The sequence below is a fragment of the Hemitrygon akajei genome, chromosome 1 (assembly GCF_048418815.1).
Source record: "Hemitrygon akajei chromosome 1, sHemAka1.3, whole genome shotgun sequence".
NCBI lineage: Eukaryota > Metazoa > Chordata > Chondrichthyes > Myliobatiformes > Dasyatidae > Hemitrygon > Hemitrygon akajei.
In genome coordinates, this window is record NC_133124.1 from 58,391,404 (window position 1) to 58,419,275 (window position 27,872).

Below are 27,872 nucleotides of genomic sequence, written 5' to 3' on the forward strand. Positions count from 1 at the left end.
CCATTAGTAAGACTTACTTGCATGAGGGGTGGGACTGACAGCTCAATATTCTGGGATTCTATTGCTTTATACACAACAGAGGGAGGGATTAAAAGGGAAGAAGTGGCGTTAGCAGTCACGGAAAATGTCATGGCAGTGCTCAGTCAGGACAAAATGGAGAACTCGTCTAGTAAGGCTTATGGGTAGAACTGAGGAATAAGGTATGACCATATTAATGATGTTATATTATAGATCACCCAACAGTCCGTGGTATTTAGAGGAAATTGGAACAGAGTTTGCAGACTGTTGTGAGAAGCACAAGATTGTTCTAATAGGTGATTTAACTTTCAACATATTGACTGGGACTCCCAAAGTGTAAAAGGATTAGATGGGATAGAGTTTGCCAAATGTGCTCATGATGTTTCCTTAATCAGTACATGGAAGACCCAATGAGGTATGCGTGATACACAATCTGCTACTAGGGAATGAGACAGGGCAGGTCTAGAAGGTTGTGTAGGGGAACACTTTGCACCTAGTGATCCATATGCCATTAGTTTCAAAGTAAATATGGAAAAAGGATGGGCCTGGTCCACGGGTCGAGATTCTAACTTGGTGGCATCAGAGAGGATCTGGCAAGTGTGGAATGGGACAGGCTGTTTTCTGGCAAAGCTGTACTTGGTAAGTGGGAGACATTCAAAAGTGAAACTGAGATTACAAAGCTTATGTGCCTGTCAGAATAAAAGGTAAGTTAACAGGTTTAGGGATCCTTGCTTTGCAAGATATTGAGACACCAGTTTAAAATAAAAGGAGGTGCATAGACAGGTTGGAACAAATAAGGTATTTATGGAGTATAAGAAATGCAAGAGAACATTCAAGAAAGAAATTGGGAGGGCTAAAAGAAGGCACAGGGTTGCCCTAGCAGACAATCCGAAGGAGAATTCTAAGTGTTTCTACAGCTGTTAAGAGCAAAAGGATTGGAAGGGACAAAAAAATGGAAGATCAGAATGGTAATCCATGTGTGGAGCCAAAAGAGATGGCGGAGATCATAAATGGATTTTCTGCATCTCTATTTACTCAGGAGACAGACACCGAGTCTATGGAATTGAGGCTAAGCAGTAGTGAGATCATGGACCCGATATAGATTACAGAGGAGGTGTTTGCTGTCTTGAAGCAAATTAGGGTGAATAAATTCCTGGGTCCTGACAAGGTGTTCCCTCGGACCCTGAAGGAGGCAAGTGTAGAAATTGCAGGGGCTCTAGCAGAGATATGTACAGTGGCTATGAAAAGTATTCACCCCCTTGGAAGCTTTCATGTCTTATTGTTTTACAACATTGAATTTCAGTAGATTCAACTTCGTTTGTTTTACACTGATCAATAAAAAAAACTCTTCCATGTCAAAGTGAAAACAGGTCTCTACAAAATGAGACAAATCAATAACAAATATAAAACACAATAACTGATTGCATAAGAATTCACCCCTTTTAATGTGACACACCAAAGCATCACTAGTGCAGCCAATTGGTTTCAGATGTCACATAATTAAATTGAGATCACCTGTGTGCAGTCAAGGTGTTTCAATTGATTGTAGTAAAAATACACCTGTATCTGGAAGGTCCAACTGCTGGTGAGTCAGTATCCTGGCAAAAACTACACCATGAAGACAAAAGAACATTCCAAGCAACTCCACAAAAAGGTTATTGAAAAGCACAAGTCAGGAGATGGATACAAGAAAAATTTCAAGTCACTGAATATCCCTTGGAGTACAGCTTAAGTCAATTAAGAAATGGAAAGTATGGCATAGCTGTAAATCTGCCTAGAGCAGGCCCCCTCAAAAACTAAGTGACCATGCAAGCAGGGGACTAGTGAAGGAGGCCACCAAGAGACCTATGACAACTCTGGAGTTACAAGCTTCAGTGGCTGAGATGGGAAAGACTGCACATGCAACAACTGTTGCCCATGTGCTTCACTAGTCGCAGCTTTAAGGGAGAGTGGCAAAGAGAAAACCACAGTTAAAAAGAAACTTACATGAAATCTCAGCTAGAGTTTGCCAGAAGGCACATGGGAGACTCTGAAGACAGCTGGAAGATGGTGCTATGGTCTGATGAAACCAAAATTTAGCTTTTGGCCATCAGACTAAAAGCTATGATTGGCATAAACCAAACACCACACATCATCAAAAACACCATCCCTACTGTGAAGCACGGTGGTGGCTGCATCATGCTTCACTGCAGCAGGACCTGGAAAGCTTGTGTAACTCTTGCCCAACAGGCTGCTTTATAAGGTAGAGGGTAAAATGAATGCAGCAAAATACAGGGAAATCCTGGAGGAAAACCTGCTGCAGTCTGCAAGAGAATTGCGACTTTGGAAAAGATTTATTTTTCAGCAAGACAATGACCCCAAGCACAAAGCCATAGCTACACAAGAGTGGCTTAAAAACAACGAAGTTAATGTCTGGAGTGGCCAAGTCAGCATTCAGACCTCAATCCAATTGAAAATTTGTGGCTGGACTTAAAGGGCTGTTCACTCACAATCCCCATGCATTCCGACAGAGCTTGGGCGATTTTGTGAAGAATAGGAAAAGAATGCAGTGTCCAGATGTGCAAAGCTGATAGAGACCTATCCATACAGACACAAGGCTGTAATTGCTGCCAGGATGCATCTACTAAATACCAACTTAAAGAGGGTGAATACTTATGCAATCTATTATTTTGTATTGTATATTTACAATTCATTTAGACTACTTTGTAGAGATCTATTTTCATTTTGACACAAGAGTATTTTTCTGTCATCAGTGTCAAAAAAGCCAAATTAGAACCACTGTGATTCAATGTTGTAAAACAATAAAATATGAAAACTTTCAAGGGCGTTGGGGACGGGGGTGAATGATTTATACTGTATATCATCCTTAGTGACAGGTGAGGTACAGGAGGATAACTAATGTTGTTCTATTGTTTAAGAAAGGCTCTAAAAATAAGAGCAGGAAATTATAGGTGAGCTTGAGATCAGTTGTGGGGAAGTTATTAGAAGGTATATTATGGGACCAGATATGAGTATTTGCATAGACTGGGACTGATTAACGATAGTCAGCATGGTCTTGTGTACAGGAGTGCTGCAGGGATCAGTGCTGGGTCCATTGTTGTTTGCCATCTATAATCAATGACCTGGATGATAATGTGGTTAACTGGATCAGCAAATTGCAGATGACACCAAGATTGGGAATGCAGTGGACAGTAATGAAGACTATTAGAGCTTGCAGTGTGATCTGGACCAGCTGGAAGAATGGGCTAAACAAAATGGCAGATGGAATTTACTGCAGACAAGTGTGATGAGTTGCATTTCAGTAGGACCAATCAGGGTAGGTCGTACACAGTGAATGGTAGGGCACTGAGAAGTGTAGTTTTAGAAAAAAAAAGGTTTAGGGAAAACAGGTCCACAATTCATTGGAAGTTGCGGGACAGATAGAGTCGTAAAGAAAGCTTTTGGCACATTGGTCTTCATAAATCAATGTATTGAATACAGGAGCTGGGATGTTATTTTGAAGTTGTAAAAGATGTTGATGGGGACTTATTTAGAGTATTGTATACAGTTTTGTTCACCTAGCAACAGTTAAGATGTAAATAAAGTTGAAAGAGTACAAAGAAAATTTACAAGGATATTACCAGGACTGGAAAGCCTGAGTTATAAGAAAAGTTTAAACAGGTTAGGACTTTACTCCTTGGAACACAGAAGATGGCTTTTTGGAGTAGTTTGAGGTTGAGCACACTGGGGGAGGGGGGTCAGCAATTTTGGAGTGAATGTTGTGTAGACAACTGGATATAATTCAGTAGCTTAAGTTAATAGAGCTCATAGAAGCAAAAGAGAGGGCATACAATAGAACAAAAATTAGTGGATACAGGTGACCCCCCATTTTTCAAATGTTCACTTTACAACAACTCGCTGTAACGAAAGACCTACATTAGTACCTACTTTTGCTAACCAGAGGATTTTCACTTTTACAAAAAAAAAGATGCCCGCTTTATATGTGTGTTTCCCTGAGAAAGACTACAATGACCGTGAAGCCTTGTGGGGCCAGTTGTGTGCGCAGGCGTGTACGTGCCGATTTTTTTTCCTCCAAATCGATTTTGGCTCGCGGTCTTCCTGATTCTGATAAGTGAAACTACACCATACATACAATATTTCTACTTTATATAGGCTGTGTATTTATCATATCATTCCTGCATTTTCTATATGTTCGTGTTATTTTATGATTTGGTAGGTTATTTTTTGGGTCTGGGAATGCTCAAAAATTTTTCCCATATAAATTAATGGTAAGTGCTTCTTCGCTTTATGACATTTCGGCTTACAAATGGTTTCATAGGAACGCTCCAACTTCAGATAGCAGGGGAAACCTGTAGTTGGAGAATTTGGAAATTTAAAAAAAATCAACAGAAGGCAACTAAAAGAAACTCACGGGAGAGGGGGGGAGATTAAATATGAAGTTAAGCTAACAAATAATATCAAAAATTATACCAAAAGTTTTTTTTTCTGAAATATAAAGAGTAAAAGAATGGCAAAAGTAGATATTGGACTGTTGGAAAAAAATCACACAGGAGGTATAGACAAGGTAGCCCAAAATGTCGACTGTACTCTATTCCTAGATTCTGTCTGGCCTGCTGAATTCCTTCAGCATTTTGTGTGTTGCTGCTTTTTAGATTGGTTGCTGGTGACTCGTGGTGTTCCAAGAGGGGTCTGTGTTGGACCAATCTGTGTTATGTTGTATGTCAACAATTTGGATGATAAAATTGATGGTTTTGTTTGCAGATGATAAGACAAATGAAAAGGCAGGAAGTGTTGAGGAAACAGACGTTGCAGAAGGACTTAGATAGATTTAAGAGAATGGCCAAAGTAGTGGCAGATGGGAGTATAGTGCCAGAAAGTATATGGTCATGCATTTTGGTAGAAGGAACAAAAGTATAGACTATTTTCTAAATGCAGCGAAAATTCAAAAATCCAAGATGCAAAGGAACTTGGCAGTCCTTGTGCAGGATTCCCTAACAGGTTTTGCAGGTTGAGTTGATGGTGAGGAAGGTAAATGCAATGTTAGTATTCATTTCAAGAAGACTAGAACATAAAAGCAAGGATGTAATGTTGAGTCAGTATAAGGCACTGGTGAGGCCTTACTTGGAGTATTGAGAGACAGTTTTGGGCCCCTTATCTAAGGAAGGGTGCACTGACACTGAAGAGGGTTCAGAAGAGGTTCACGAGAATGATTCCAGGAATGAAAGGTTTATCATGTAAGCTGCCATTGAAGACTCTGGGCCTGTACTCATTGGAATTTAGAAGAATGACTTTATTGAAGCTTATCAAGTGTTGAAAGGCTCAGATAAAGAGAATGTGGAGAGAATGTTTCCTATAGTAGAGAGTCTAGGACCAGAGGACACACCCTCAAAATAGAGGGATGTCCAATTAGAACTGAGATGAGCAGAAATTTATTTAGCCAGAGGGTGATAAACCTTTGGAACTCATTGGCACAGGCGGCAGTGGAGGCCAAGTTACCAGATGCATTTAAGGCAGGGGTTGGAAGGCTCTGGATTAGTCAGTGTGTGAAAGGTTATGGAGAGACGGCAGGAAAATGGGTTGCGCAGGATGGATCAGCCATGATGAAATAGTGGGGCAGGCTCAGTGGGTCAAATAGCCTAATTCTGCTCATACATCTTATGGTCTATGGTCCAATGGGCCTGTTTCTGTGCTGCCATGTTCTCTGAGTCTATATAAGAAAGACACGCTTGATTAGGGGTTGTCTAAGGACAAACAAGTTTCCTGTTTACAAGAACCATACTTTTCTGCAGTATTTATTTCATACATTCCCACGTAAAAAAGATGTTAAGGACAAATGAAATCAAAAGAAACTGAAAAATGTGATTTTAAAGAACTTTAGACCATTTTTTTTGTGGAAGAATTAGATCCAAATGTAGTTGTGTCAAATTCAAGAGACCAAGTAAATGCAGGAAGACAAAACTAGATGAAGGCAGCCATAGAAACCAAATGCTGATGAAATCAAATGTGCTGTAAGAAAGCAGTCTCACAAAAGACTGCAGAAAGCTTATAATTAAAACCTGCTGCCTGAAGTTCATGTTCTCAGCAAGAGAAGAAAACCTTTTTACTAGAGCAATTAGGTTACTTCCTCAGTCCATTTTTAAATAGCAGTGCTTGCAAATTATATAAAAGACAGGAAAAACAGAGCTGCAGATTTAGATTTTAAAACTGATCAGTTTCCTTAACAAAATGACCTGCACAAGGAAAATGGACATAACATAACAGCAGGATCAAGACAGACATCATCTAATTCAAACTTGTCAAAAATTTAAAATTGCATTAATTAAGCTCAAAGCATTCATTTATCCAGGGTCTGCAGCAATAGCTAAACCATTCTCAGGGCCAGAATACTGACACTACATCTGCCTAGCATTCAATGAACATTGATGAGATTGACAAATAGTGGAAAATTTCATGCTACTTATTGATCATTGGTGTGTGTGTTGTGTAAAATGATCAACCCTAGCAATGGAACAAATTCAGCAAAACAAAAAAAAAAAGCATCTCTCCCCCCATATGCACACACACTGACATTTTATGCACATTTCAACTTTCAAAATTACAAAATTTCTTGTGGTTCTATAGTTTTCCTCATTGCTTAGTGTAGTTGGGATTCCCATTGCTTATATCCTGCCTTACAAAATTAAACATTAAAAAAATAAATTTCGTGGCTTTATTTCAGCCACCAAAAACCAGAGTTGAAAACACCATGGTGGCTGCCTGACAATTTCTCAGTTTCATGAGCTTGGTGTTTTGTACAGGAGGAAACAGCACATATGGGACATATTCCACTTTGGAAAAAAATGTTAACTTGCAACCCACTTTTAATCAAACTTGGCTCCAATTATTTCCATTAAGAGCAGCATGTCAAAGTAACTTTTGGAGAAATATGTGGTCTTAAGCCAACAGTCCTTAGCCAATTTCATTTATAACAGACCAATGCATTGAAGTATGTTGTGGAGCCAACAAATCATACAAGAATAACTTTCACTCCTATGTAGAAGTACAAAACATATTTGTGGAAGAGCACACAACAGACAATCTCATCAGATCCCTCAACACAACCTCTTTAGTCAAGAAAGCACAGTGGTGTCTCCACTTCCTCAGGAGACTGAGGTTAGCAAGGCTTTGCCCGCCCCCACTCCATTCAAACCAAGAGCACCATTGAGGGAGTATTGATCAGCTGCAACACCATCTGGAATGGGAATTGCAAGGCATCTGACCACAAAACCCTACAAAGGACTGAGAGTCTTGTTTCTTTCTGGACACCAACCAGTTCCCTTCCACCACCACTCTCTTCCCTCTAGTGGAACTTGTCATCACTCTTAATAATTTCTCCTTTCGCTCCTTCCACATCCTTCAAACAAAAAGTGTAGCCATGGGCACACACATGCCGGCCTTTTTGTTGCCTATTTAGAACAGTCTGTGTTCCAAGCCTACACTGGTGTCTGACCTCCACTTTCCTACGCCACATTGACGACAACATTGGTGCTGCTTCCTTAACACATGCGGAGTTCGTCGACTTCAACTTTGCCTCCAACTTCCACCGTGCCCTCAAATTTATCTGGTCCATTTCTGACCTCCCTTTTCTCAATCTCTCTCTCTATCTCTGAAAACAGCTTATCTACTGATGTCTATTATAAACCCATGGACTCCCACAGCTACGTGGACTATACCACTCCCCAACCGGTTACTTGCAAAAATGTCAGTCCTTTCTCTCAATTCCTTCGTCTCCACCTCTGCTCTCTGGATGAGGCTTTTTATTCCAGAATGAAGGAGATGTCCTCCTCCTTCAAAGAAAGGGGATTCCCTTCCTCCACCATCAATACTGCCATCAAACATATCTCATCCATTTCACGCACGACTGCTTTGACCCCCATCCTCCTGCCACCCTACCAAGGATAAGATTCCTCTTGTCCTCACCTACCATCCCACTAGCTTCCGTGTCCAGCACATAATTCTCTGTAACTTCTGCCATCTCCAATGGGATCCCACCAAGCTCATCTTTCTCTCTCCACTACTTTTTGCTTTCTAGAGGAATTGCTCCCGAAGCGACTCCATTGTCCATTCATCCCTCCCCACTAATCTCCCACCTGGCACATCCTTGTAAGTGGAACAAGTGCTACACCTGCCTCTACACCTCCTCCCTCACTACCATTCAGGACCCCAAACATTCCTTCCTGGTAAGGCGATACTTCACTTGTTAGTCTGTTGGGGTCATATACTGTGTCCCGTGTTCCTGGCATAGCCTCCTATATATCAGTGAGACCCAACGTAGATTGGGAGACCGCTTCGCCAAGCACCTACACTCCATCCAACAGAAGAAGCGGAATCTCCCAATGGCCCCCATTTAAATTCCACTTCCCATTCTGATATTTCAATCCATGGCCTCCTCTACTGACACAATGAAGCCACACTCAGGTTGGAGGAGCAACACCTTATATTCTATCTGGGTAGCCTCCAAGCTGATGGCATGAACATCGATTTCTTGAACTTCCAGTAATGCCCCCTCCCTTCACCATTCCCCATCCCTTTTTCCCTTATCTCCTTGCCTGCCCACCAACTCCCCTCTGGTGCTCCCCCCCCCCCCCACTTTTCTTTCTTTCATGGCCTCTGCCCTCTTCCATCAGATTCCCCCTTCTCCAGCCCCGTATCTCTTTCACCAATCAACTTCCCAGCTCTTTACTTCACCCCTCCGCCTCTGGGTTTCACCAAATTATCTGGTGTTTCTCCCTACCCTCCCCCCACCTCTGAAATGTACTCATCTTTTTTCCCCCTCCAATCCTGCTGAAGGATCTCGGCCTTAAAACATTGACTGTACTCTTTTCCCTAGATGCCTCCTGGCCGACCGAGTTCCTCCAGCATTTTGTGTGTGTTGCAAAGGATTGTGAGGACTATTGAGAGGATAATTTGGATCTCCCTTCCACCCATCCATGATACTTACTGAGCACTATGTACATAGGGCCCTTAGCATTGTCAATGATCCTTCTCGTCCATCCATCAATCTCTTTGGCTCCATACCATCAGGCAGGAGGTACCACAGCATTAGGACAATGACTTCTAGGATGGGAAATAGCTTCTTCCCCCAGGCCGTGAGACTACTGAACTCCCTGACACCACCCAGGTTTCACTCCATATGAAATGCCAGTAGTGTTATACTTGTGAGGCAAATGCACACTACATGTAAATTCATTGTGGTAACATTACTGAGTGTTTTGCACCTTGGTCCGGAGGAATGTTGCTCAGTTTGGTGGTGTACAAGTATATGGCTGAAATGACATTAAACTTGAACTACAGTGAAGAAATCATAATGAGTGCCTATCATCTCATTCATTAACCTTATTGTTCTGCACAATTCTTAAAAATAATTCTACCATAAAAATGTATTTACAAAGAGTTGACCCACATAGCCCAGCTGTTTCAGCAACTGAATTGTAACTTCAGTGCCAGTCCCTAGATAAAATGCTCTCTCAAGTAACTTCAAATTGTAGCATCAAATTTATACCTTTCTGATTTGTCCCTTGCTATTCAAAAGCCCAGCTGCAATAAAAGCTCCTTAGCACCTTAATCTCTAAATGAGGTGACCACCTGCAGGCACGAGGGATAATTCAACTCCCGCTGGTATGACAACTATCCAGATGGTTAGTTTGGAGGTCATGCACCCTTAACAATAACTACATGTGAATCAGACAACCTGCCCCATTAATCACTATATCCTTAGCTATCTGGTTTCAGCTGTTCTCTTTCTTACCAACCATAGGGCAAAACAAATAACAGAGTCAAAATAAACAGTGACAATATCCTGTTTTAAGTTTCCCTTTTTCTATTAAACTCACAAGTTTCATAAATCTGCAAAAATAAAAGAAGATTGCCACTATCAGGACATCATTATTCAGTCTCAAACCTATTTTGCTATCCACGTACAAGTAGCATTGACACCTCATTTAGCACCTTTTGGTAAAAGTACACTAACAAGACCAACATCACTATATCTCATGACCTATATCTGTAGGCCTTTATTTGACTTTAAGGAAAGGGGAAGAAAACTAGGATATGGGCAGACAGCAAGAAATGTTAATCCAGCTATTTCCCTGCTTGAGACCCTTGCCAGAGCTCAAGTATCATGGGATCATCCCAGTATTCTGGGTTTTGCAGTGAGCAAGGGGCATAGGGGAGTCTTGCACAAGTCTCTCATTACCTCATGATAATTTCTCCCATAGCCTGTTAAAACCACGTATAGCATTAGTGCCTTAGTTTTAGTCTGGCACTCAAAAAATGAGACCTGGAATCACTAAAGCAAACACGAGGAAATTTGCAGATACTGGAAATTCAAGCAACACACACAAAATGCTGGTGGAACATAGCAGGCCAGGCAGCATCTATAAAATAATGAGACCTGGAATCACTGGTTGTTTTATCATTATCAGAAGCAACACTTCCTATATTTTCACAGTGAATACTTAATTTTAGCAGTTAATTTTAAACATTTTTACATATTGAAAGTTGAATAGAGTTGCTCAGATTAAAATTATATTCAGTAAATTCAGGAGCTATGGTAACAAACCTAACAGCTAGGTTTCATTTAACACAAAAACAAATGTGACAAATTTTCCACCATGTTCTTTGATGTATTCTGAAGCAGCATTTGCAAGTAGAAAGTGCAAAGATACTTAACTTGAGAAGCAGCCTACAATCAAAGGTTAACAAAGACTGCCTCTCTCATTTACCATGAGAAACAACCTCATTTTAAATATTTACATGTAAAGATGTTACGCACATTTTCTATCTCCGTCTCTTGCACAAAGAATGCTTCTCCATTATCACCCAGCTTCATGTGCAGATCAACTGGATCCCCATTAATCTCAATGTCAATCTGTAAATTGAAAAGTAATAGTAATTTTTTAAAAATCAAGTTTTCAAACATAGCATCCCTTCAAGCATTACACAAATCATTCATAGTGATAAATATTTAAAAAGCCTCATTGATTAGGATGCTCAGATATTGAAGATATTGAAGAGTATCCTGAGCAGCTGTATCACTGCCTGGTTCGGAAATTGCACCATCTTGGATCGCAAGACCCTGCAGCGGATAGTGAGGTCAGCTGAGAAGATCATCAAGGTCTCTCTTCCTGCTATTACGGACATTTACACTACACACCACATCCGCAAAGCGAACAGCATTATGAAGGACCCCACGCACCCCTCATACAAACTCTTCTCCCTCCTGCCATCTGGGAAAAGGCACTGAAGCATTCGGGCTCTCACAACCAGACTATGTAACAATTTCTTTCCCCAAGCTATTAGACTCCTCAATACCGAGAGCCTGGCCTGATACCTTACTGCCCTATTGTCTTGTTTATTATTTATTGTGATGCCTGCACTGTTTTGTGCACTTTATGCAGTCCTGGGTAGGTCTGTAGTCTAGTTTTTTCTGTGTCTTTTTTTACGTAGTCTAGTCTAGTTTTTGTACTGTGTCATGTAACACCCTGGTCCTGAAAAAATGTTCTCATTTTTACTATGTACTGTACCAGCAGTTATGGTTGAAATGACAATTAAAAAAAGTGACTTGACTTGGATAAAGGCAAGTGGATAAAGATTTGAACAGCTGCATATGAACACTAGAATTATGAAGTAATGAGCCTTTTTGGCCTTTGAAGGCCAATTTGCTTGTTAATTATTTTATTGAGACACGGCGCAAAATAAACCTTTCCAGCCCTTTGAACTACACTACACAACAATTTAATCCTAGCCTAATCACAGGACAATTTACAATGACCAATTAACCTACCACGTCTTTGGTCTGTGGGAGGAAAACAGAGCATCCAGAGGAAATCCATGCAGTCACAGGGAGAATGTACAAACTCCTCATATAGGCAGTGGTGGGAATTGAACCCATGTCTTCTGTATTGTAAAGCACTATGCTAGCCACTACATTACTGTGTCACCCCATTTATCAAGAACATGTCTTCTACCTCAATGTCACTTTCTTTCCTATCTGCATAGATCTTGGCTTCATTAATATCCAAAATAATTGTATTTTGAATGAGATTGAGGACTGCAAGTTGAGAATTCCAAGGATTCTCTACACTCTGCATCTCTTTCTTAAATGGCCTACTGCTTATTTTGAGTCCATGAACCCTAGTGATAGATCACTTGAGGATCAGTACTGCTACAAACCTGATAAGCATTGTAAATTGTACTTTTATTCTTCTAAATTCCATGGAATACAGGTCTAGTCTACAAAAATTCCTTTTCAAACACCAAATTTTCTCTCAATGGAAACTGTCCAATCTATTCTGCACTCCACGGCAATTATATTCTATTTTCAGATTGAACCAAAACTGCACACAATATTCCAGCTGCAGTCACAAAGCCCTATAACAATGTCAACAATTATACTCCTGTACTCAAATCCTCTCATAACAAAAGGGGGGGGTGTGTGTGTGTAAACTACCTCCTTTAAACGTAAATTTCCCACATCTTTCACCACTTAACCCGAAATCTTTCGCCACTTAAGCAGCTGAACAGGAGCTTTGGCCTGAAACTTTGACTGTTTATTCATTTCCATAGGTGCTGCCTGACCTGCAGAGTTCTCCAGCATTTTACTTGTGTTACTAAGAAGCTGCTTTTCTGTTTTCTCCATTAATATATTTGCCACATCCCTGCTTGATTATTCAACTCATCTATATTCTGTTAAAGTCTCTTTACATCCTCCTCTCTTGAAGTCCAACCACGACTTGATTTCGCAGCAGACTTGGAACTATTTGTCTCCAAAAGCAAAATTGCTTATTATAGATCATAACTATCTGAGCATTGTTCCCTGCCAAACCCATCTTGTTATAACCCAACTCGAAATCTATATATTCCCATACATTGCTTTCTACACTATGAGCAATTCTTCAAAACATCAGTACAGGTCCCCCCCACTTTACGAATGTTTGCTTTACACCACTTCGCTTTTACAAAAGACCTACATTACTAATCTATTTTCGCTTTTACGAAAACCTTTCCCATATAAATTAATGGTTCTTCGTTTTACGCCATTTCGGCTTAAGAAAGGTTTCAAAGGAACACTCTACCTTTGTAAGGGGGTAGTGGGAGGGACATCTGTATATTACCATATGCACCAAACCTGCTGGCTAACCTTCTGTGTAACTATATTGAAGGCATTCTAAAAACCTAAGTAGTTCACTTTCACTGGTTCTCTATCTATTCTATCATGAATGAATGCAGATGCTGCTCATTTATTCAGTTCAAGATATTATTAAACTCTTCACTATTGATTTTCCCTACTACTGATGTTAGACTAACATGTCTGCAGTTCCCTGGCTTTTTTTTCTTTTTTTAATAAGCATTTTTTTCTTCAGCGGTTTAATCGAGGCACGACTACGCAGGTGCGAGGACATCAGCAAGTTAGACCGGCAGGAAGAATTTAAAAAGACAGCATTCTAGAGCGGGTGCCATAATAGAGGGAGTCAGAGTAGGAGAGCTTTGGCGATAATGGGTTGAGGCGAAGCAAGTTACTTGTGAAGAAAAGGAACAGGAAGCACGGCTGTGAGGCTGGTGCTCTGTACTGGGTATCCCAGCCTCCCGGACGGCTACATCTGCGCCAGGTGCGTCAAGCTGCAGCTCCTTAGCGACTGGGTTAGGGAACTGGAGATGCAGCTCGATGACCTTCGTCTGGTCAGGGGAAGTGAGGAGGTGATAGAGAGGAGTTATAAGCAAATATTCACACCAGGGCCTCAGAAGACAGATAAGTGGGTAACAGTCAAGAGAGAGAAGGGCAAGAGTCAGGTACTAGAGAGAATCCCTGTGGTTGTTCTCCTTGATAACAAGTACTCCTGTTTGAGTACTGTTGGGGGAGATGGCCTACCTGGGGGAAGCAACAGTGGCCGTGCCTCTGGCACAGAGTCTGGCCCCGTGGCTCAGAAGGGTAGGGAAAGGAAGAGGATGGCAGGTGATGGGGACTCTATCATTAGGGGGTCAGACAGGCAATTCTGTGGACACAGGAAAGAAACACAGATGGTAGTTTGCCTCCCAGGTGCCAGGGACCAAGATGTTTCTCACAGCATCCATGATATCCTACAGGAAGAACAGCCAGAGGTTGTGGTACATATTGATACCAATGACATAGGTAGCAAAAGGGAAGAGGTCCAGAAAAAAGACTACCAGAAGTTAGGAAAGAAGCTGAGAAGCAGGACCACAAGCATAGTAATCTCGGGATTACTGCCTGTGCCACGTGACAGTGAGAATAGGAATAGAGTGAGGTAGAGGATAAATGCATGGCTGAGGGATTGGAGCCAGAGGAAGGGATTCAAATTTCTGGATCACTGGGACCTCCTTTGGGGCAGGTGTGATCTGTACAATAAGGCTAGACTGCACTTGAATCCCAGGGGGACCAATATCCTGGCGTGGAGGTTTGCTAAGGCTATTGGGGAGAGTTTGAACTAGAATTGCGAGGGGGTGGGAACCAAACTGAAGATACGACGGAAGGGGCAGTTGCCTCACAAATAGTAAGCAGTGTGAGAGGGAGGATAGGCAGGTTATAGAGAAGGGATACGCTCAGCCCGATGGTTTGAGATATGACTATTTTAATGCAAGGAGTATCATGAACAAAGCAGATGAGTTTAGAGCATGGATCAGTACTTGGAGCTATGGTGTGGTGGCCATTACAGAGACTTGGATGGCTCAGGGGCACGAATGGCTACTTCAAGTGCCAGACTTTAGATGTTTCAGAAAGGACATGGAGGGAGGCAAAAGAGGTGGGGGTGTGGCACTGCTGATCAGAGATAGTGTCATAGCTGCAGAAAAGGAGGAAGTCAAGGAGAGATTGTCTACTAAGTTTCTGTGGGTGGAAATTAGAAACAGGAAGGGGTCAATAACTCTACTGGGTATTTTTTTTTAATAGACCACCCAATAGTAACAGAGGCATCGAGGGGTGCATAGGGAGACAGTTTCTGGAACAGTGTAATAATAACAGAGTTGTCGTGATGGGAGATTTTAATTTCCCCAATATTGATTGGCATCTCCCTAGAGCTAGGGGTTTAGATGGGGTGGAGTTTGATAGGTGTGTTCGGGAAGGTTTCCTGACACAGTATGTAGATAAGCCTACAAGAGAAGAGGCTGTACTTGATCTGGTATTGGGAAATGAACCTGGTCAGGTGTCAGGTCTCAGGTCTCAGTGGGAGAGCATTTTGGAGATAGTGATCACAATTCTATCTCCTTTACCATAGCATTGGAGAGCGATCAGGGGATATTTGCGTGGAGTTCCGCATAGGTATGTTCCAATGAGACAGGGAAAGGATGGTAGGGTACAGGAACCGTGGTATACAAAGGCTTTTGAAAATCTAGTCAAGATAAGAAAATCTTACTAAAGGTTCAAGAAACTAGGTACTGATAGATATCTAGAAAATTATAAGGCTAGCTGTTAGGTGCTTAAGAATCAAATTAGGAAAACCAGAAGGGGACATGAGAAGGCATTGGTGAACAGAATTAAGGAAAACCCCAAGCCATTTTACAAGAATGTGAAGAGCAAGAGAATAGGACCAATCAAGTGTGACAGTGGAAAAGTGTGTATGGAACCAGAGGAGGTAGCAGAGGTACTTAATAAATACTTTGCTTCAGTATTCACTACGGAAAAGGACCTTAGCGATTGCAGGGATGACTTAGAGTGGACTGAAAACCTTGAACATATAGACATTAAGAAAGAGGATGTGCTCGAGCTTTTGGAAAGCAGCAAGTTGGATAAGTCACTGGAACCAAACAAGTTATACCCCAGGTTACTGTGGGAGGTGAGGGAGGAGATTGCGGAGCCTCTGGCAATGATCTTTGCATTATCAATGGGGATGGAAGAGGTTACAGAGGATTGGAGGGTTGCAGATGTTGTTCCCTTATTCAAAAAACGGAATAGAGATTGCCCAGGAAATTAGACAACTGAGTCTTACTTCAGTGGTTGGTAAGTTGATGGAGAAGATCCTGAGAGGTAGGATTTATGAACATTTGGAGAGGCATAATATGATTAGGTATAGTCAGCCTGGCTTTGTCAAAGGCAGGTCATGCCTTACGAGCCTGATTGAATTTTAAGAGGATGTGACTAAACACATTGATGAAGGAAGAGCAGTAGATGTAGGGTATATGGATTTGAGCAAGGCATTTGATAAAATACCCCATGCAAGGCTTATTGAGAAAGTAAGGAGGCATGGAATCCAAGAGGACCTTGCTTTGTGGATCCAGAATTGGCTTGCCCACAGAAGGCAAAAATAGTTGTAGACGGGTCATATTCTGCATGGAGGTTGGTGTTGTGCAGGGATTTGTTCTGGGACCCCTTCTCTTTGTGGTTTTTATAAATGACCTGGATGAGGAAGTGGAGGGATGGGTTAGTAAGTTTGCTGATGATACAAAGTTTGGGGGTGTTGTGGATAATGTGGTGGGCTCTCAGAGGTTACAATGGGACATCAATAGGATGCAAGACTGGGCTGAGAAGTGGCAGATGGAATTCAACCCAGGGAAGTGTGAGATGGTTCATTTTGGTAGGTCAAATGTGATGGTAGAATATAGTATTAATGTTAAGACTCTTGGCAGTGTGGAGGATCAAAGGGATCTTGGGGTCCAAGTCCATAGGACACTCAAAGCTGCTGCACAGGTTCATTGTGTAGTTAAGAAGGCATATGATGTATTAGCCTTCATCAACTGTGGGATTGTGTACAAGAGCTAAGAGGTAATGTTACAGCTATATAGGACACTGATCAGACCCCACTTAGAGCACTGTGCTCAGTTCTGGTCACCTCACTACAAGGAGGATGTGGAAACCATAGAAAAAGTGCAGAGTAGATTTACAAGAATGTTGCCTGGATTGGGGAGCATGCCTTATGAGAACAGTTTGAGTGAACTTGGCCTTATCCTCTGTCATTCCACGGAGAAGAGAGATGACCTGATAGAGGTATATAAGATGTTGAGAGGCATTGATCGTGTGCATAGTAACACTGTGGGGCAAAGGGCCTGTATTGTGCTGAAGGTTTTCTATATTTCTATATGTCTAAGCAGTGGGATCAAATTCATTATCTTTCAGACCATGGAAACAATTCCAGAAGCCTTAGAATTTTGAAAGATAAGCAGAGTTTAGGATCTCCACAATCACCTCTAACAAAACTCTACGGTGTAGATCATAACAGGTTCTAAGCCACAATGGCTCTGGAATCAAATATATGGTACCTTTCTCACTGTGATTAGTGCTCATTGCAAGCATATGTAATGGGTGGCTTGTAAAAGATTAAACTGAAACATCCTCAGTTGGTATTTCAGTACTTACATGGATTAAGCAGTAGCACATATGCTGAGCTGTCAACACTTTGGTTTGATTTCACAGAAAGGTACAATGTATAGCTCCACATCAATATAACTTTTATTAAATCAAACACTGCTTTGGTAGCAGGTTCATTGTCTAGTATACAGAGTTCAGGGTCAAGATACTTCTGTTAAAGTGAAGAGCAAGATGGGCAGGATTAGGGAACCCCAGTTAACTAGGCATAGAGGCTCTGGCTCAGAAAACAGATGTGCATATTAGGTACAGACAGCTAGGATCAAGCAAGTCCCTTGATGAGTACAAAGATATCATCATCAACATCATGTGCCATACTCTGCCAGAGTCTCGGCAACCACTTTCTTCCACTGCGATCTGTCGGCAGTCAAACCTCTTGCATCTCTGGCGGCGAGGCTGGTCCACTTCTTGATGTTGTTGATCCAGGTTGTCCTCTGTCTGCCTCAGGAGTGGCTTCCTTCTACTCTGCCTTCAAGCACACTGCGTTCCAGTGTGCCATCAGTTCTTGAGATGTGTCCAAAATAACAAAAGTTTCCTTTGGATAATGGTTTCCAGAAGTACTGGTTTCATGCCAATCTTTTCTAGGATGAAATTGATGGATCTACTTTCAATGTATGATACCCTGAAGATCTGTCTGCATGTCCACATCTCAAATGCTGTCAACTTCTTTTCATCAGCTGCTTTAGGGTCCATGTTTCACAGCCATATAGGGTTACTGGCCAGACGAGACTCTTGAGGAGGCATATCTTGGTGTCAGTGTTCACAGATCTATCTTTCCAGATGTTCCAGAGTTTGGAGTGCTTTTGCGTGTCATTGCTAGCCTTCACCTTATTTCCTTGCTGCATTTGTTTGTGACATTTAGTTCTGCACCAAGGTATATAAAGGAGGACGCTTGTTCGAACTTGTCGTTTCCGATGTAGATGTCAGCTTGAATTGTAGTTTTTCTTATCACCGTAACTTTGGTCTTTTTGCCATTTATCAGCAATCCAAATTCAGCAGAGACTTTTGCAACATTTTTGAGTAGTGCCTGTAGGTCTTCTTCTGATGTGGCTGGCAGGGCTGTGTCATCTGCATATCTCACGTGACTGATGGTTCTTCCTCATATTGTAATGTCAGTGTTGTCTGGAATCGCCAGTCTCATGATCATCTCAGTGTAAATGTTAAAAAGGTGTGGAGAAAGGATGCAGCCTTGGCGGACTCCTTTCCCATTGCAGAATGATCCAGTCTCACCAGATGTGGTCTGAAGGCTGGAGGATTGCGTAGCATAGTGTTTCTAGAAAAGCCACTAGGTGTGGTGCCACACCCAGCTGAATCACTGTCGTCCACAGTTTGGCGTATTGAACAGTCTTACACCTTTGAGTAGTCTATGAAGGGGTCCGCAAGGGCCTTGAGGATGATAGAGTGCTTCTTTACAGTCGCTGGTACTCCCAGGTGTCCCTTGGTCAAGGACTAGCACCTATCAGCCTCCCTCACTAGGGTTACGGTGAAGACACTGGCAGCAGGGTGTTGGATGACAGCATTGGTGGAAGATCTCAGCAGGTCATCGGCAATAATGTCAACTGCGCAGGCGGAAGAATGCCATAATAGCATCAACAGTTGGGCAATTTGGTCAGTGAGCAACCACTGTGCTGTGAGAAGGACGTGGGAACCACTCACAGAATCCTCTTTCCTCCAAAACAACCACTTTCACTCTATGACAGGACCAATGAATGACAAAAACCATTCCACTGGGCAGTAGGACCTGTGGCCTGCATCACGGTAACAATGCTACTGGGGAAGAGGCTGGCAGCACTTCAAGTACCTCTGATCATAATGAAGATACTGTGGGAAATCCTCTTCCAAGAACCCCAGAATCTGACACAACCAGTGCTGGAACAAAGACCCTCAGGCACTTGGACTGTTCACACTCTAAGGAACACAGGGAAACTTCACATTCTCATCGATGAAATCGGCAGAATTGGCTGCGATATCATTGGAACAACAGAGATCAGATGGTCTGACAGAGGTCATTTTACAACAAAGAACAGCTATACAATGTACTACTCCGGATCTGAGAAAGGAGGAAGAGCATGTGTTGCGTTCATCTTGAAGCAAGAAATAGCTAAAGCAGTACTAGGCTACTACCCATTGAACGAACGCCTAATGTCCATCCGTATATAATGCAAGTCTTTCCCAATCACACTCATTATCAACTGCTCACCAGCTAGCAATGCAGAGGAGGAAGAGCCTGAGGAACACTACAACAACCTGCAAAGCCTCATTGATGATACTCCGAAAACTGATGTTGTGTTCATTCAAGGTGATTTCAATGCAAAAGTAGTTCAAACATCTCTGAATAAGGAAATCATGGGAAACAACAGTTTAGGAACACCAAATAAACGCAGAATATGGCTAGTGAGTTCTTCAAGAAAACCACCTCTGTATAATGAACACAATGTTTGATCAACACCTTCGGCACAAATACACATGGACAGCTCCAGATTGATTAGATCTTCACTGACAAAAGATGGAAATTAAACCGGGAGCTGACCGTGATACTGATCATCAACTGCTGTTGGCCAAGGTGAAGCTCAGGGTTAAGAATGTAAAATGAGCAAAACCACCTCTCAGACATACCAAACTCGTTCAGCATAGAGATACAATCTCTCAGACTTACCAAACTCTTTCAGCATAGGGGTTTGCAACAGTTTTGAAGCCCTGCTGAACTTAGAAGAGGTCGAACCAGAAGAACTTTGGAATGCAACAAGAGATGCATTGACAACAGCAGCAAAGCAAAGCAAGCACAAAAGCACAAAGATGTAACATACTTAAATCAGAAGAGTAAAAAGGAGACACAATATATCCTTGGTAGACAAAAATATGCAAGAAATTCTATATGCATATTAAGTGCAAAAAAAATAAGCAGGAGAAAATAAATCCCCTTGAGGTTCAAAGTGATAGTCTAATGTGTGGAACCACGGGAGACAGATGAATAGTTTTCATCAATGGTTACCTAAAGGTCAAGGAAACTACACAACAAAGGAAAGAGATATCCTGGAACATACTGATATTATGATAGAGATGGTCTTGGCAATATTCAGGTGCTTAAGAGTGGATAAATCCCAGGGGCTGGACTACATATACCATAGCACATTGTGGGGAGCACAGTAAGAAATGGCAATTCCATGCTGAGACCGCATTTCAGGAAATCTGATCACTTGGGTGTCCTCCTAACTGCATACTTGCAGAGAGAAAGAGCAAGGTTCCATTAAAAAAAAGGTGGTTGTGAGAGGCTGAGGATCGGCTACAGGATTGCTTTGAGTCAGTGGACTGGACCATGTTCCAAGGACTCAGAAGATCTCAATGAATACACCACCGTTATCACAAACTTTGCGACATAGATGACGACAAGGGCTCACTCCCAAATAAGCTCAATGTCTTCTATGCTGGCTTCAACTATCAAATTATGGAGGAACCTTCACGAACTCCCAGAGCATACAGGAGGGAGATTGAAAATCTAGCTGAGTGGTGCCACAACAACAACCTCTCACTCAATATCAGCAAGACCAAGGAGCTGATTATTGACTTCAGGAGGAAACAGGTGGTCCATGAGCCAGCTCTCATCAGGGGAAATCAGAGGTGAAGAGGGTCAGCAACTTCAAATTCCTTGATGTTATCCTTTCAGAGGATCAGTCCCCGGTCCAACATGCAAATACAATTATGAAGAAAGCACAGCAGCTCCTCTACTTCCTCAGAAGTTTGTGAAGATTCAGCATGACATCTAAAGATCTGACCAACTTCTGTAGATGTGTAGTGGAGAGCATATTGATTGGTTGCATCAGGAGAGGGGAACCAGAGATCCATGAGCCAGTCCTAATCAGAGAATCAGAGATGGAAAGGGCCAGTAACTGTAAATTCCTGGGTGTCACCATCTCAAAGGACTTGTCCTGGACCCATATTATTGCAAAGAAAACACAGCAGTGCCTCCTTTTCCTCAGGAGTCTGTAGAGTTCGGCATGTCATCGAAAACCTTGGCAAACTTCTATAGGTGTGTGATGGGAAGTGTGCCGACTGGCTACATTACGACCTGGTATAGGAACACCAATGTCTTTGAACAGAAAATCCTCCAAAAGATAGTGGACTTGGCCCAGTTCTTCACAGGTAAAACCTTCTCAACCACTGAGCACACCTCCATGAAACATTGCTGTAGAAAAGCAGCATCCAACATGAAAGATCCTCGCCACCCAGGCCATGCCCTTTTCTCACTGCCATCAGGTAGAATGTACAGGAGCCTCAGGGCTTGCACTACCCTTGGCTGAAGAACAGTTCCTATCCCTCAACCATCAGGCTTTTGAACAAAAAGGGGATAGCTGCACTCATTTAAGGACTGTTATCTTGTTATTTCATGCTCATTATTTATTGCTATTTATTTATATCTGCATTTGCAGTTTGTTTACAGTTCCTGATGTTTACAGTTAGTGTTCTACAGATTTGCTACCTATGCCTGCAGGTAAAGAATGTCAGGGTTGTAACGGTGACATGCATGTACAGTACTCTAATAATAAATTTTACATTGAACTTTAATATCTAGTATTGCTCCAAAAGCTACTTTCTCTTTGCTATTAAGTTTTTGACATTTTTACGAGTACTCTAATGTAAATGGTAACTCCATATAGTAGGGAACAGTTGTTATCTCGTTTAGTACTGGATTGAGAACCCACAGCTCACATTGCAACTATCAGACACAAATGAAGTTCAGCACTTGGCTGGATTTAACCACATCTGAGACGTGAAGAGCCAAGTTTCCAATCCGCAACATTTAACTATATAAGGACTTGCACGTTCACAGTAGACTTTGATACTCAGGTTGATAAATACAGAATATAAATTAGGAGGAAGAAATATATCTGATATGAAAGGAGAATGAGCATACCTAATTTACTCTAAAGCCATGATTCATAAGATACAACCCCGATTACAGGAAAACTAGTGATTCAGTGATAGCAAAGGAAATCTGAATTAATTGGCTCTGCTTCAAAATTATAAAACGGCTTAAAATGGTAGTCAATAAATAACCATAAGATATCGGAGCAGAATTAGGCCATTTGTCCCCTTGAGTCTGCTCTGCCATTTCAACATGGGTGATTCAATTTTCCTTTCAGCCCCAATCTGCTGCCTTCTCCACGTATCCCTTCATGCCCTGACTAATCAAGAATCAATCAAACTCTACCTTAAATATACATAAAGACTTGGACTCCATAGCTCATCTCCATTCTAAAAGGACACCCCTCTATTGAGGCTGCGTCTTCTGGTCTTAGACCCTCCCACCAAAGGAAACATTCACTCTATCAAGATGTTTCAACATACAGTTTCAGTTAGGACACCCCTCATACTTCTGAATTCCAGTGAATACAGAGGCCCAGAGCCATCAAACACATTTCAAAACCTATTATACTGTATTTTCCATGTTCTCTTGAGTGAAAAGAACTGTGCAACAACACCTTCACACATGGGAGAGGTCTGGAGGGTTATTAGTTAGTCCTATTGACCTGCACCCAGTCCATAACCCTCCAGACCTCTCCCATCCATGTATCTATCCAATTTATCACACAGAAAATAAAATTGCTTATAAACATCCATTTCAAATGCCCATCAAGAAGAAAACATTGGAGAGAAGAGTCTGGCAGCTACTGCTGTGGACGGAGAACAACTGAGCTCAATATGAACAGTTTGATAAGTTTCAAAGAAAAATGTCAATTGAACCAATATGAATTACCAAGCCTTTGTTAAAGTACATTAGTGTTGGATAACATCAGCTACTGAGAGATGGTCATACTTGTGAGTGGTTTAATGGAAAATTGATTCAGCCTTTGGCAATATTTTGGACCAATCAATAGTCTGATTGTGCAAACTTTAACTGTGCTAAACCACAGAACACTACAGCACAGAAAACAGGCCATTCAGCCCTTCTAGTCTGTGCTGAAACTTTATTCCGTTAGTCCTATTGACCTGCACCCAGTCCATAAACCTCCAGACCTCTCCCATCCATATACCTATCCAATTTATTCTTAAAACTTAAGAGTGAGCCCGCATTTACCACATCAGATGGCAGCTCGTTCCACACTCCCATCACTCTGAGTGAAGAAGTTCCCCCTAATATTCCCCCTAAACCTTTCTCCTTTCACCCTAAAGCCATGTCCTCTCATATTTATCTCTCCTAATCTAAGTGGAAAGAGCCTAATCACATTTACTCTGTCTACACCCCTCATAACTTTGTAAACCTCTGTCAAATCCCCCCTCATTCTTCTACGCACCAAGGAATAAAGTCCTAACCTGTTCAATCTTTCCCTGTAACTCAACTCCTGAAGACCTAGCAACATCCTAGTAAATCTTCTCTGCACTCTTTCAATCTTACTGATATCCTTCCTATAGTTAGGTGACCAGAACTGCACACAATACTCCAAATTTGGCCTCACCAATGTCTTATACAACCTCACCATAACATCCCAACTCCTATATGCAATACTTTTATTTATGAATGCCAGGATGTCAAAAGCCTTCTTTACAACTCTGTCTACCTGTGATGCCACTTTCAGAGAATTATATATCTGAACTCCCAGATCCCTTTGTTCCTCCACACTCCTCAGTGCCCTACCATTTACTGTGTATGTCCTACCTTGATTTGTCCTTCTAAAAGGCAACACCTCACACTTGTCTGCATTAAATTCCATCTGTCATTTTCTGACCCATTTTTCCAGTTGGTCCAGATCCCTCTGCAAGCTTTGAAAGCCTTCCTCGCTGTCCACAACACCTCCAATCTTAGTGTCATCAGCAAACCTGCTGATCCAATTTACCACATTATCATCTAGATCATTGATATAGAAAACAAACAACAATGGTCCCAGCACAGATCCCTGAGCCACACCACTAGTCACAGGCCTCCAGTCTGAGCAGCAACCATCCACTACCACTGTTTTCTCCCACAGTCAATTTCGAATCCAGTTTACAACCTCTCCATGGATACCTAGTGTCTGAACCTTCTGAACTAACCTCCCATGTGGGACCTTGTCAAATGCCTTAATAAAGCCCATGTATACAACATCCACAGCCTTTCCTTCATCTGAACAGTTGATGTGTATTCATTGAATACCAACAACTACATTCTTTTGCAAACAAATGAGATGGACAAAAATCTCAAAAATCAGTAAATCAGCTAAGCAAACAAATTAACTGAGGCACATCTTACTTGATAAATATCAGCACATTATGTATATAGGTTTTGAATGGCCTTTTAGGCTATGAAGATTTGCATGTCTTAATATTCCCAATGTGGTGTTCTATGCTAACATTTCATCTCAAAACTTCTTTCTGTAAAAAGAGACTTTACTGGATATACATATTAATATCTTGTTAAATACACTACAGAACTCGCAATTAAATTCTTTGATGACCTATGCTCTAGAAAGAAATGTTTCAAATATTTTACAACTTGTTCCAATTTGGCTTTCCTACTTCAAAAACAAAACTGCATAGGTTTAACTTGAGAGGAAGAAGTTTCACAGAGAACAGTTTCTTTAGAAAAAACCAAAGTGGCTGATATCTAGAATGTGCTACCAGAGGAAGTGGTAAAATCAGACAGAATCACCATGTTTAAAAAAACAGCAGTTCAATACACAAGACGTTGAAGGTTGCAGACGATGTGAGCTAACAGGATTACTGCGATCAAAATTCAAAGTAAATTTATTATCAAAGTACATATATGTCACGAAATACTATCAAGATTTATTGCAGGGATTCACAGCTCAACAAAGAAATTCAATATAATCAATGAAAAGCTCCACACAAAGACTGACAAGCAATCAAAGTGCAAAAGACAAACTCTACAACGATAACAAATAATAGTAATGATAAATAAATCGTACTTGAAAGATGGGCAATAAGGTCAAAATTGATTTGGTGGGCAGAGGGCCTGTTATATGCTGAACAACTTTATGTCTACTAAAATTCAAGAGACCAATAGAGGTCAAAATGAATCACTTACAGTTAATTTATTTTCAGTTCAGAATAGCACTTAATGTTCAGGTTGTTCACCAGGATCCAGCTGAAGAAAGGGACCACTGAATACTTTGCTGTCTGCATTTTTTTTCCTGTTGCCATGTCTAGAATTAACCACCCATCAATAAAATCTGATGTGTTTGGTTGAATACAAAACTGAAAGAGGACTTGGTAAGAAATGTGGACAGTTACTTTTTGTTTAACAATGAAGAAGGCATAGTAGCACCTCTACATCGTTAGGAGTCTGTGGAGATTCAGCATGACATTTATAACTTTGATAGATATATACTGGAGAGTGTATTGACTGGCTTCATTACAGACTGGTATGAAAACACCAATGCCCTTGAACAGAAAATCCTACTAACAGTAGTGGATACAGCCCAGTCCATCATGGATAAAACCCTCCCCACCATTGACCACATATACATGAAACACAGAAAACCTACAGTACAACACAGACCCTTCAGCCCACAATGCTGTGCTGAGCATGTACTTACCTTAGAAATTACCTAGTGTTATCCTATTTTTCTAAGCTCCATGTACCTATCCAGGAGTCTCTTAAAAGACACTATTGTATTCACCTCCACCACCATCGCTGGCAGCCCATTCCACGCACTCACTACCCTCTGCATAAAAAACTTACCCCTGACATCTCTGTAACTACTTCCAAGCACCTTAAAACTGTGCCCTCTTGTGTTCACCATTTCAGCCCTGGGAAAAAGCTTCTGACTAGCCACACAATCAATGCCTCTCATCATTTGATACACCTTTATCAGGTCACCTCTCTACTCCTTGGAGCAACGGAGGAAAAGGCCAGGTTCACTCAAACCATTCACATAAGGCATGCTCCCCAATCCAGGCGATATCCTTGTAAATCTCCTCTGCACCCTTTCTATAGTTTCCACATCCTTCCTGTAGTGAGATGACCAGAACTGAGCACAGTACTCCAAGTGGGGTCTGACAAGGTTCCTATATAGCTGCAACATAACTTTTCAATCCCATGGTTGATGAAGGCTAATACACCATATGCCTTCTAAACTGCACAGTCAACCACACTGCCAAGAGTCTTACCATTAATACTATATTTTACCATCATATTTGACCTACCAAAATGAACCACACTCTTACCTGGGTGGAACTCCATCTGCCACTTCTCAGCGCAGTTTTGCATCCTATCGATGTCTCACTGTAACCTCTGACAGCCCTCCGCACTATACACAACACCCCCAACCTTTGTATCATCAGGAAATTTACTAACCCACCCCTCCACTTCCTCATCCGGGTCATTTATAAAAAAAAAAAATCACAAAGAGTAGGGATCCCAGAACAGATTCCTGCATAACAACACCCTCCATACAGAATATGACCCATCTACAATCACTCTTTACCGTCTGTGTACAAGCCAGTTCTGGATCCACAAAGCAAGGTCCCCTTGGACCCCATACCTCCTTATTTTCTCAATAAGCCTTGCATGGGGTACCTTATCAAATGCCTTGCTGAAATCCAGATACACTACATCTACTACTCTTCCTTCATCAATGCATTTAGTCACATCCTCAAAACAATTCAATCAGGCTCATAAGGCACGACCTGCCCTTGACAAAGCCATGCTGACTATTCCTAATTGTATTATGCCTCTCCAAATGTTCATAAATCTCGCCTCTCAGGATCTTCTCCATCAACTTACCAACCACTGAAGTAAGGATCACTGGTCTATAATTTTCTGGGCTATCTCTGCTCCTTTTCTTGAATAAGGGAACAATATCTGCAACCCTCCAATCTTCCAGAACCTCCCCCGTCGTCATTGATGATGCAAGAGGCTCAGCAATCTCCTCACTCACTTCCCACAGTAGCCTGGGGCACATCCCGTCTGGTCCCGGTGACTTATCGAACTTGATGCTTTAAAAGCTCCAGCACATCCTCTTTATTAATGTCTATTATGCTCAAGCTTTTCAGTCCACTGTAAGTCATCCCTAAAATCCCCAAGGTCCTTTTCCGTAGTGAATACTGAAGCTAAGTACTCATTAAGTACTTCTGCTACCTCCTCCAGTTCCATACACACTTTTCCACTGTCACACTTGATTGGTTCTATTCTCTCACATCTTATCCTCATGCTCTCACTTACTTGCAGAATGCCACTGGGTTTTGCTTAATCCTGCTCACCAAGGCCTTCTCATGGCCCCTTCTGGCTTTCCTAATTTCATTCTTAAGCCCCTTCCTGGTAGCCTTATAATCATCTAGATCTCTAGATGATTACCTAGTTTTTTTGAACCTTTCGTAAGCTTTTCTTTTCTTCTTGACTAGATTTTCAACTGCCTTTGCACACCACAGTTCCTGTACCCTACCATCCTTTCCGTCTCATTAGAACGTACCTATGCGGAACTCCACGCAAATATCCCCTGAACATTTACCATATTTCTGCCATACATTTCCCTGAGAACATCTGCTCCCAATTTATGCTTCCAAG

General features: G+C 41.6%; 1 protein-coding gene across 6 annotated transcripts in view; it reads right to left on the minus strand.

The window, feature by feature from the left end:
* lpin2 (lipin 2) overlaps window positions 1-27,872 on the minus strand; it is a 115,626-nt gene that overhangs the window by 47,432 nt on the left and 40,322 nt on the right. For all 6 annotated transcript variants that reach the window (XR_012098739.1, XM_073043711.1, XM_073043721.1 and 3 more), the window contains exon 3: window positions 10,832-10,927. Coding sequence is in view for 5 of the 6 variants with exons in the window: in XM_073043711.1 (XP_072899812.1) it covers window positions 10,832-10,927 (96 nt within the window). In the remaining variant the exon portion in view is untranslated. The remainder of the gene's footprint in view (window positions 1-10,831; window positions 10,928-27,872) is intronic.